The 12,829-nt window shown below is 43.2% G+C and overlaps 1 protein-coding gene across 1 annotated transcript; it reads right to left on the bottom strand.

Annotated features, from left to right (window-relative positions):
• Positions 1-3,430: 3,430 nt before the first annotated feature.
• On the bottom strand, positions 3,431-10,032 carry LOC131235169 (protein DETOXIFICATION 54-like). Its single transcript, XM_058232308.1, has 3 exons — positions 9,746-10,032; positions 8,675-9,547; positions 3,431-4,144 (listed from the first exon to the last, which is right to left on the bottom strand). Exons 1-3 carry the CDS (start codon positions 9,794-9,796, stop codon positions 3,569-3,571), a joined length of 1,500 nt encoding a protein of 499 aa, XP_058088291.1. The 5' UTR covers positions 9,797-10,032; the 3' UTR covers positions 3,431-3,568.
• Positions 10,033-12,829: the final 2,797 nt, after the last annotated feature.

Genomic DNA, 12,829 nt, shown 5'->3' with positions numbered 1-12,829 from the left:
TCGATAAACTACGTGATAAAGGTCTTGCTAAGCTAGATGAATGAGCTGATTGACTTCGGCTTCAGCTGCCTGTACTACTTTCATGCCGCTCCTGATAAGGTCGGGAAGAATGCTTGGCACATTACCAGACTTGAAGCTGAAGGATTCCGGATGCTCAGTTAGATCTCTGACTCCAAAGTATGGAGTAATCTGAGACATCCAGAGTCTTGGCAAAAGTTGAGATCTCATGATGATGTCGGTAAACAGTGGTTCTGTTTCCTTCAACATATCCTCAACTGATGTCGGAACTTGAGCGCGATACGCTTATTGAATGTCGCTTAGTTGTCCACGGATCTCCTTGAGCTCAGTCTCCCATGGGACCTCATTCTCTACTATCACCTCGAGAGTTTTACTGCGCTTTCGTTCCTCCAGCATATTGCGTAGGTTGGAGTCAGCGAGCATGGCGGTTCCTATGCTGTGCGTGGGGGCATAGCTATGTTGGTCTGGTCGTTGCTTGATAATGCACGAGTCGCTAAGTGCTTGAGGGGGTCGAGACAATTCGGTTGCCGCGCTTGCTCCCGCTCCATGGTCGATAGGTGGATTTTTCCTCTCCAGTTTTGCATTATGCGGTTTATATTGTTAGTTAGGGCCTCGACCTAATTTTTCAAGGAGACGAGCCGACCTCTCTGATTGCGAGACCTATGCGCTCCCATTGTAGGGGAAGATTCGGTACAATGTTGTGAGAGTGGATCTTGGAGATCTGCAAACTGCTCTTCTGGTACGTGGGTTTGTGGAGCAATGGAGGCCAAGGCCTTCTTCCTTCCTTTTGCCATTGTAGGGTGAATAGAGGTGCGTCAAGCGAGTTCGCATTGGCTTTACTGTCATTTTCCACAGACGGCGCCAAACTATTGATACTAGGATCTGGTTGTCCCTGTTAGACCGTCACGTACCTACAAAACCAAGTAACAATGGAGGCCCTGGTTGTAGCCGGGGACCCTCCAATACCTAAGTTAGAATAAGCACGCTCTGAGTCTAGTCGAGTCAGGGTGATAGTGCATACCTGTATCCTTATGTTAAGTTCTTATTTATAATTTCTTAGTACTTCTTATGTATATGATAATGCCTCCATTAGGCAGATACATATCATAGAAGGGGTCTTCTCTTAGATATGTTATGATTATCTGGGAAGGATCCTCGGCGAAAATCTTGGGGAGGTAACCCTTTTCGTATACGAAGGGGATCTCCTAATGGTCAGTATCCGAGGAGGTTGAGATTGATAGTTAAGGCCAACCTCTACGTCACTGGTTGAGGTCTTTCTGACTGAGGTTTGAATCTTGAGGTCGGGACCCTCGGTGGTCGTCTCTTGAGGTCGGCTCTTATAGTTGCTCTTTGGTTGAGACAGTGGGATACCACCTAGGCCACCAAGGTCACCACCTGAGGTTGACGCTCAAATTGGTCGTGGGGGTTGTGTTCAGCATTAATGGCTGAGCTCGTTCATGACTTCTCATCCGAGCTATTGGCCTTGTGTCACTTCCATCTAATTGTTTGGCTAGTCCAGTTTTACCCATATATGACAGAAATCATAGTAAAATGAAAGTATACAAAAATAAGACCACATGTATTAATCAACTCAAATTGGTGTAACCTTAAAGGAATCCCTCACTCTAACACTCTATATAAAAAAAGAGGGATCCTTACTCTTGCTCGGGTAGTAGACTCTCAGGAGTTTCAACACCTAGTTAAGGGTTCGAGTATCCATTGGTGGTGAAATCCCACTTTGGCGTGAGTGTGTGGGGGTGTGTGTGCCTGTGTCAAATATATATATATATATATATATATATATATATATATATATATATATATATATATATATATATATATATATATATATAAAGAGAGCAAAACCTCTACCATCAAGGAAGCATAGAGAGAGAGAGAGTGAAAGTTCAGAGGAGAATGAAAAAGAGAAGAAATTTCAATAGAAAGAGAGAGCTCAGGCGCTGTCTCATAGAGTCACCGAGTGTTAGAGGCGGTGTGCGTGAAGAGCAACGCCGTTTGATCCTGATTTACACGATATGGAAGCAAGTCATGCACGACTAAAGATGTTCAGATGGGCCATCTGATGTGTGGATTTAATCTATGAATGGAGCAACTTCAACGATTGACGGTCAACAATTAAATGAAGAAGATGGTCACCGCTTTAATGGTGGATTTTGTTCCAACCCATCTTTCTTCGAGACAATTGATGTGGATGGTTCAGATAGGTTCACCGGGGCTTGTAGACATAAAAAATCGAAGGCTGAGATGTGTTTGTTCCACCGGGGCTTGTAGACCAAAAAAAAAATTGAAGGCTGAGATGTGTTTGTCTAATAGGTTCTGCAAAAGAGTGTCGTGGCGGTTTACATCGCACGTGATGCAAACAACACAAATTTCTATTTTTAATTTCGATTATTCTTGAATAGTTAAATTGAAATTAGGATTCTAAGACTTCTGTAATCTTGATTGGTTGATCTGGATTTATTTCTTAATGATTTTCACCAGATACACAGTTTTCGCTCATCGATCTAGAACCATATATGACTTATTCATCATGTTCCAATTAGTGATAACATTGCATATTGAGGCCAATCAAGTATGCATATTTGGGTCCTATTATGACTCAATCTAATAAGGTCTTGAAGAATGAAACTGATACATAACCCAATTTAAAATCGTATTGCCACAATCAGGTCCAAGTTGTGCCCTAGGCCTGACCCATAAGAGCACTCAAACCTAAAAAAAGGAGACATGACCCCCATTCACTATCAAATTCACCGTACCAAAATTGAAAAAACTATAACAAAGGCACCAAATGCCCTTTTTACTCCAAAACGATGATAATAATGTAAAGCAATGCAACCCAGGAAAGATACCCAAAAGCAACTAAAAAACAAAAAGAAATGCAAAGCAAAGGTAAGAACACCATCCAAATCCAAATGAAAACGAAAACAAGGAAAAGAAAGTGGAGCAGAGATTCTTAAAGTTATGTAAGAGTGCATGTGCCTGTACCATTTCTCTCTCTACTCCTTGCATACACAAAACACACTCATACTCCACCAGACCACGACCATCCATGCACATGCAAAAACACCCAATGAACACGTGTCTTACCATAAATCAGTTTTAGCCGTCCATTCTATGACGGCGAATCTGTGTGACTTTTGGTGAGGTACCTGTCCAGGGGTACTGTAACTGTACGCATGCTTCGACAGGTCATGCTCACCTGCTATACGACACGGCCAACAGCACTGTGATAGTCGACTGCTAGCAAAGCTTGCATGTACGACAAATCAGACTGTCCAAATCGTAGTGTTATCGACTATAAGCAACCCCAACCATCCAATATGGGGACCCAAAAAAAAAAAAAAAAACACTTGGTATTCCGAATACAACAGTTGAAGAGAAGGGTTAAAGTTGTTGGATTAGTGATTATAGTCTATGCACCGTACATATATCTCACATGTGAAGTGGATGACACAAAACAAAGGCACCTTAGCCAAAAAAAAAAAAAATTTGTGAAGTGGGCCACCAACAGCTACGGTAGTGGACCTTACAAAACATCCTCGGTGGACAAGAATCCCTTCTTTTCTTCATCCTCATTATCAATACCCCCACCCATCTCCCCATCACCATCACCATCAATCATGCCCATCTCCACTTGGGTCAGGTTCTTAGCACGGTTGGCCTGCACCGTCCAATCCGTTCTCAGCAACACTACAAACATGATTAGGATCACGCAGGCGATCTGGGCTGAGAGGAGACCGTACCACAGGCCTGGAAAGCCCACCTTGAGCCAAAAGGCAAGCCAGACGGCCACGGGCGTGCCCACACCATAGAAGGAGGCGAGGTTGATCTGGGCGCCGATGGTGGGCCGTGCGGTGCCACGGAGGACACCACATCCAGTGGTCTGGGGGCAGTTGCCGAGCTCGCAGAGACCCATGATAGGGAGGACCGCAGCGGCAAGCGACACGACCGAAGAGTCTTGAGTGAAAAGACCAGCCCATCGCTCTCTGAGCACTGACGTCCATGCGACGTTGAAGATTCCAAGCAGAAAAGCGCATCCCAATGCCACCATCGCTGCCAGCTTCGCCCTCTCTGGCTGGCCCGCTCCCAGCTCGTACCCCACCTGACCATCCCATCACCATACATTCCCATCCATCAAAATCTATATTAGAAAAAAAAAAAAGAAAAAAGAAAAAAGAACCTATCTCAGAAAACACTGTAATTAAAACTACCGTGGGCCACACATGGTTTTAGGTAGGACTGTTACTTTAACATGGTGAGGCCCACCTGAGTTTTGGAACTCTGCGATGTTTGAGGCAAGTCTACCGCAGGTATGTAATTTCTAAGTGCCTGTGTATCATTCATCACACTCTGCCAGAGTATCAAAATTATTCACTATAGAAGAATATGGAGAAACGATAATTCCACTCACCTCATAAGTGATACAGATAATGTGTTTGTGGGGGACCGGACAACTCGGGTTGTGACCCTGACTGGAAGATTCAGTGCATCTAAAATTTAGGCAAACATGATCACTAGGTGGGCCACAAGTGTTCAAGGAATGTTAACTTAGATCATGTGAACTCTTCTCCAACCACCCATTTCATACCAAATACATGAGCCACACTTAATGGGTGGAACTCCTCATTGTGCCTTAAATCCACACCATCCAACAATTTTAAAAGCTCATTTTAAGGCATGATGCTAGAAATGAAGTTGACTTAAACCTTAGCTAAGGAAAGAGTTGTGATTGAATCCCCGCTATTAAAAACTTCATGGATTCCACGGGAATGTTTATTTGTCATCCCATCCAACCTGCTGATAAGGTCACAAACACTTGCACGAAGAGAGAGCACAAATATCATGTTGACCCAAAGCTTTTGCGGCCCACAAGAAGCTTTTAATAGTCAATCACAGCACTTTCCTGTACTATAGTCCATCCGAGATTTGGAGCTGATTAATTTTTTGGATCATGCCCTAAAATGAGCTTTTAATACGGATGGACCGAATGAATGTAGTCACATACATCACAGTGGGCCCCACAATTTAGGGTCCCACCCACATCGGTGGATCCAAGGTCTCACCTAATCCGCTCCCTCCACATGTTTACCACGTGTCAAGAGGAAGGGGGCTGCACAAAACTTCCGCAAGGATATCTGTATAATAGCATGGAAGCAGATGGCCTGGCAACTGAATCAAGGACATGTTATGTGGCCCAACCTAACAGGATTTGATGGGCCTCCATCAAATCCTATGCCAAATAAGAGTCAGGATTCTCTGCTTGTTGAGAGCAGGGATTGCATGCTTGTTGGAAGGTGACTGGGCACTACATTTAATGCAATAGTGCTGATAATGACATGGAGCAATCACGCTGCAACAAGTAAAAATTTTCTGTTTGTTTGGGGTAAGGAGAGGATCAAAGAGAGAGATGGGGATTGGGTAAAGCATCAATTCGATAGATTTCTTTAATCTTTGACAAGGATTTGATTATATGTCAAGGTCATTGTATTTGAGGACAGAGAGCATGCTTGAAAGTTTCTCTTATCTTTTACTTTGACTTGCTGTCGAATCAAATCCCTGAGCATCAGACAGCATCAGGGCAAATCGAGCGGAGTCAAGGGCAGTACTCAATCTGAGTCATAACGGAGCTAGAATAATGGTTTGCTATTATTTCAAATAATGGTGCAACTCATCCACCAAGCACACCAAATAGATAAACTGTAATCCAGACCGTCGATAATGTTGGCCCAACCGTGGATATAGCACAACCTCAAAAGCCAAATGGTTGAATGAAATAAATAGTCCAAATTTCCCCCGCTGAATTTAGACCCACGATTACTTTCCTCTCAACCCTCCATTTGATGTCCCAGAGGTTTGTGTGGGGACGTTATTTTCACTGACGATGACAGGACGATTTCTTGCGAGTAGAACAAACCCATCCATCAGGGACCCACGCTATCTTATCAGGCCGATTCAACGCTCAAGTGGCCTATAAATCATACAAATTTCGTGTGGGTTCCACCTCGGTGTGTATATGGCACCTTATCCATTCATCTCGCGCACCGCGTGATAATGAATAGATTCTCATATGATGAAAAGCTAGAATTTTCAAGACTGAAATAAGAAACATCACATGAATTTAAGGGCCTTTTTTTAACACACGATCTCACACCACAGTAGGACCCGAATCCATGATCTTGTATCGAAAATCTCGTGATTCTACCCCATAGGCACGAGTAAGTATCATTTAGGCTTATTTGATTTTTCAAATTCACTATAAATGGCGTGTAAATACCTACTTATTATAATTTTACCATGTTTGGAAATTGGCAAGTACTTTTGTTTGGGAAAAACGGTCTAAAAGGATTAACTCAAATTTATGGGCCCCACCATGATGTATATGACATATCCATGTTGTCCATCTGCTTTAGCATGGCATTTTGAGGCATGAACCGAAAAATGAAGCAGATCCAACACTGAAGTGGCCCACACCAAGGTAAACGGCGGCCCTAAGAAGTTTTTAACAGTGGGTGTTCGATTTCCTTTTTTCTGAGGTGTGCTCCATTTGAACTTTAAATCTGACTCATACTCTAAATTTCTGACTCATACTCTAAATTCAGTTGGCACAATGGATGGACGGTGTGGATAATTCACATACATCATGGTGGGCCCATATATACTTAGCAGGATCCTAAATTTCAGCGTTGAGGAAAGTAAAAGTCAATTCTAAAAAATGATGCAGTAATTACACATGAATAATTATTATCTATTTACCAGGAAATTAGGTTTACTTTCTAAAAACGAAATAGGCAGGGTTTTTGAGCATTCGATGGTGTAACCCTTTAGGGCATGTTTGGGCAGTGGGATTAGATGGGATGGAATTCATCTGGTCCTGTGCCTAGTACACTCCATGTTTGGGAAGAACGGAAAAGCTTGGAATTATACCAAGTTGGAATTGCATTGGTTCGTGCCAATTTCACACAATGTTAGGAAGTTGTGTAGGTCCCACCATGATGTGTGGGCTATATCCACACCGTCCACCCACTTTTCGAGATTATTTTAGGCATGGGCCAAAAAATCAGGTAAATCTAAAGCTCAAGTGGACCCCACCATAGAAAGCAACGGGGATTGAATACTTACTGTTGAAAACTTCTTTGGGGCCACATAAGTTTTGGATCTACCTCATTTTTAGGCCCATGACATAAAATGAGGTTACAAAACAAATGAACAGTTTAGATATAACATGTGTGTTATTCTCATTAATTTTAAATGATGGTGGGTATATCCATTCAATGTACCACAGTATTACGAACAAAGCATGACATTAATCTCATCCCGCTGCTGTCATGGGTAATAATTATGTTTTTTAAATCCCATCCCATCTAATCCCACCGCCCAAATATGCCCTTTGACGCCTGCAATCGAGAAGGATTATGTGGGATGGGATTAAAAAAAAATTGTAATTATTTCATACGGCAGGAATTGTCCGATATAAGCTTAATTTCATGCTATGTTTGTAATACAGTGGTACATTGAATGGATATATACCTACCGTCATTTGAAACTATTAAGAATAACAAATGTGTTATATCCAAACCATTCATCTGTTTTATAACCTCATTTTATGGCATGGGCCTATAAATGAGGCAGATCCAAAACTTATGTGGCCCCAAAGAAGATTTCTATGGTAGGTATTCAATCCCCGCTGCTCTCTACGGTGGGTCCACTTGAGCTTTAAATCTACCTGATTTTTTTGGCCCATGCTCTAAAATGATCTCGAAAAATGGGTTGACGGTGTGGATATAGCCCACATATCATGTTGGGACCTACACATCTTGCTAACATTGAGTGGAATTGGCGCACGACCCAATGCAATTCCATATAATATAATTCCAGACCTTTTTCATTCTTCCCAAACATTGAGTGAAATTAGCACGGACCAAATGCAATTCCGTCCCATCTACTACCATGCGCCAAACGCCCCCTTAAGACTTTTTAAAGGGGTGGATCTGACACACATTTGAGACACGTAGTAATCAGTCGCACGTGTCTCCCAACATGTGCAGCCATGAACCTTGATGTTTGTACCGTATATAAACTGTCCATTCATTTCTCCAGCTCATTTTAAGGTACGAGCTAAAAAAAATTGAATCAGATCCAAATATTAGGCAGACCACACCTTGCGAAATACTGGTAATTGACCACTGAAACTTCTCGTAGACTACGAAAGTTTTGTATAAAGCTGATATTTGTTTTTTCACTTCATCCAGGCTTGTGTAACCTCACTAACTGGACGGCAAATAAACATTAGAAAATGTTCAGAAGGGCCCATGAAGTTTTTAACGGTGGGCTTTAAATCACCACTGTTTCTTATGGTATGGTCCACCTGAGATTTGGATGTAGGGTGTGGATATTATATACATATATCAAGGTGGGCCCCAGCATTAGGGCCGCTCCCCTCTACAAGTTAAGCTAACCCAGTCCATTTGATATCCACCAATCCAATGGTTTGAATTGCTCAATCACCCTTATTCTTTTGGCTTAAGCTCCGTCCACGGTGGGCCCCACAATCTAAACGGTCTGGGTAGCCGTATGTACGTGCTGCACGTAAGAGAAGGGTAAAAAAAAAAAAAAAAAACAGAGGATTACCCACCCTCGTGGAAACGCAAGCCGCCAACGCCATGGGAACTGTATACATCATGCTAGTCGTCTGTATCAAGATAGCAGTAGCAGCGACGGCCAGCTTGGGATTGGGCAAGTACCCCGCCATGACGGTCATGATCTCGTACCACCACCACTCCAAGCAAATCCCACAACAGCTAGGTATGGCCAGCTCCATCAACGGCCATAGCTTGCGAACAGCATCCATAGACCATCCCTTCCACGTCAGCTCACACACGCCCGACCAGTACAGATACCCAACCAAGAACAAGGCCATGTTGAGGTTAGTCAGCACCGCTGAAATCGCCACGCCAGGAACGCCGAGCCCAAGCACAAACACCATGACTACATTCAAAGGCACGTGAATAACCACAGCCAATGCCGAGCAATACATCATCGGTTTTGTCACGCCCTGCGATCGAAGATACACTCTCAACGGCTGCAAGAAGGCGTTTGTGATCAGATCGGGGAGCGAATATAAGCAGTAGGTAGCGGCGACGGCAGTGATTTCACGATCTTGGCCCATGGAAACCATGATCTTCTCCAGATTTATCCAGAGGAGGCCGATGGGCACGCTCGACATCAGGAGGATTACGATCGTGCGTTGGAAGGATATTGAGATCAGGTCCCAGTTCTTGGACCCGAAGGCCTGGCTGCAGACGGGTTCGAGACCGGCAGCAAGGCCGAAGAGGACCGAGTAGCCGGTGATGTTGGTGAAGCCGATGGAGAGAGCCCCACCAGCGAGCTCCAAGCTTCCGATCCTGCCTAGGCAGAGGACGGAGACTACGGCTCGGACATATACGAGGAAATTCATAGCGGTGATCGGCAGAGCCATGCTCCAGAGATCCTTCAGCTCCTCTACAACCTGAAAACAGAGGAAATGGAAAACACCAAGATGAGATTTTCATGCGGTGATCCTGACCATTGGTGAGGTGGACCATCACCCAGAATTCTTTATCAACCTTTCACTTGAAAATGGACCGTAACAGTACTGCTATTCTGACACCCGAGGATAAACTGCATGTACTCGGGTGGAACAAATGGAAGTTTTTATTGATTTTACCTGAGCCGGGGAAGGGTATGGTCGCATTGAATCGGGTTCTTTTTCCGCCATTGATGCAAGAAAGAGAAAAAAGACTCGAAAGGGAGAAGCAGGTGCGATTTGAAGAGATTTTCCAAGAGTTTTTATAGGGAGAGAAGCAGCCTCCGTCACTTTCAACGACCTGGGTCAAGTATATCTTTTGAGATTTTCTTGAAATAAATGCGAAGTTGTTAAATGGCGATTTTAAATCAAGAAAATGGAAAGAGGCGAGAGAGGAAGCGCGGAGGGTTTTAGCGCTTCCAAAGAGAGAAAAGGGGTTTAAGAGAAAGGAGGAATTATTTTTTTTCATGGTACGTGGACTACCAGATTACTTGCTGAAGTGTACACAAGCACGCGAACTCACATGTGGATTCGAGGCTAACATACGTCGAGTCAGTAGGATTTCGCGTGAGGCCCGGCAGGACCACATCGGTTCCCGTTCCTAATGGCCTTGCGTGAGTATTGTTTTCCATATCCCTCAAACTACTATATGATTCCTTTAGACCAATAAACGCCTGAACCCTACTTGAGTGTCGTGCAATTTTAGACGGCGGGCGTTTCTTTTAAGCCGTTTGCACGTGCGTAGGGTCATGGCGCACGTGCTTAGCCAACCACCACCGTGGCTGGTCAGGTTACGTGGCTCTTCATGCGGCAGCAGACATTTATTTTAAAAATGGACGCCGATTTCCTGCGCCCTTTGTAGGAAGTTCCTGCGCTGGATGCTGCGGCCCACCGTGATGTTTGTGAGAAATCCACCCCGTCCATCCGTTTTTCGAGCTCATTTTAGGGATTTCTACCAAAAACGATACGGATCCAAAATTTAAGTGAGTCACACGAGAGGAAAATTTGGAAAAAGAAATGCCTACCATTGAAACCTTCCTGGTTCTACCTTCATGTTTTTATGCCATCCAAACCGTTTACAAGGTCAATCCCACTTGAATGAAGTGAAAACACAAAACTAATAGCCTGGTACAAATCTTCTACAGCCATAAGATTGTTTCAACGGTGCTCACTGAATCCCCACTTTTTCCTCTCGTTTGGCCCACTTGAGATTTTTATCCACCACATTTTTTGTCTCATTTCTTTAAAATGATTTAAAAAACGGATGGAGGAGATCGATTTCTCACAAACATCGAAGTAACCCACTCAGCATCCTTGCGCATGAACTTACTCGGCTTTACAGGAAATCCGCGACCTTAAAAAAGCTACTCTCTTTGGGAAATCGGATTGCATGCTTAGTTACTCATGGGCTTTTATCGCACTGAGTAAACTCTTTTGGGCGACTGTAAATGTATGTGATCTATGTACACCATCCATCCGTTTTTAAAGCTCATTTTAATGGCTGAGAACAAAATTTAATCATTTCCAAAGCTCAAATGGACCATACAACAGGAAACAGTGGGAATAATAATTTCCACCTTTGAAACCTTTCTAGTGTCCATGGTATGCTTATCTTCCATCTAACTCGTTCATGAGATTACACGGATGAAGGGAAAACACAAATATCAGATTGATCAAAACGTCTGTGGATCCATGAATTTTCTAACCGCAGACGTTCAACTCACGTTATTTATTGCAGCGTGGCTTTTTTTCTTTTTCGAGTTAGCTTGTTAGTACACAACCATATCAGTACACACACTCCATGTTAGCCACCCCTGCTAGGGATCGGTACCAAGACCATAAGAGGGTGTTTGGATTCACGTTTTGGTTGTATCTAATCAATGTTAGGACAGGACATATAGTCATTCTATGTATGTAATTTGTAGTACAGACAAATGTTTAGAAACGACGTATACGGGGCATAAGTTGTGCGTGTGCGTGTATATATATATATATATATGTGTGTGTGTGTGTGTGTGTGTGTGTGTGTGTGTGTGTGGTAGTCGCTTGATATCCAGAGTGTGATGATTCATACGCATGAACTCAAATGATTGACATGTGGATTTCTTGTAATTCAAGTTAAACCGCCCAAACCATGGGGTCCACTTTAGATGAATCATAACCCAGAAGATGAATCGAGACGATCTTTCAACTGGCCTACTGTTGGATATCTAATGGACGGTTGTTGAGAACGAGTCAGCGGTGAGAATTCAACGGACAAATGTCCATTGATCATCAGCTATGATTGATACAGTATCTACATTGTTTACAATGATTTGGATGGTTTAGTTTGAGTGATGAACATGATGAGTGGACAATCAACGAGTGCATGTGCATTGATGTAATGATCCATCAGCGTATATTTAAAGCTACATGGGCGGACTGCGAGAGTTACACATGCACTCAGTCATGGTACACGTGGCATAGGTAGAGGAAACACCGACTTCGACAAGGCCGTGACAGTGGGCCCACCTTGATATATGTATTGTATATCCATTCCATCCATCCGTTTTTTCAGGTAATAATAGGGCATGTGCCAAAAAATTAAGTACATTCAAGTCTCAAGTGGACCACACCAGGGGAAAGAGTGGTGATTGAACGCTCACCATTAAAACTTCCTACGGCCCACCATAATGTTTATTTTGCATCCAAGCGGTTGATGAAGTCAAAAATACCTGGATGAAGGGAAAAAACAAATATCAGTTTTATCCAAAACTTTTGTAGCCCACAAGAATTTTTTTAATGGTAGACATTTAATGACCACTCTTTCTTGTGGTGTGGTCCACCTAATATTTATATCTGCTTTATTTTTTGGCTCATGCGCTAAAATGATCCTAAAAAAATGATGGACGGCATGGATATACAACATATAAACCAAGGTGGGTCTCACAATTACGGCCTCACCAAATCCGCTTTACACAACAAACTACAAAACTAGTACGCCGAGTTTAGATGTATCAGCAGGTAATGAACACTCGATTACAAAAACTGGTTCCACACCGTATTCCCGCGCGTGGAATGCGTCGCCCGGGCGTTCCAAAACAAACACGGGACACATCCCATCATGGTCCCTAATACGATGCTGTACCGTCCCAAACGTGAACCCAAACACACCCTATATGTTGAAACGAGGTATCTCCGCTCAGTCTGCCAGTTGAGCTAAGAAATATCCGCCATTGAAAACAA

This window comes from Magnolia sinica, chromosome 19 (assembly GCF_029962835.1).
Source record: "Magnolia sinica isolate HGM2019 chromosome 19, MsV1, whole genome shotgun sequence".
NCBI classification, from domain to species: domain Eukaryota; kingdom Viridiplantae; phylum Streptophyta; class Magnoliopsida; order Magnoliales; family Magnoliaceae; genus Magnolia; species Magnolia sinica.
This window is presented reverse-complemented; position numbering and strand designations above follow the sequence as displayed.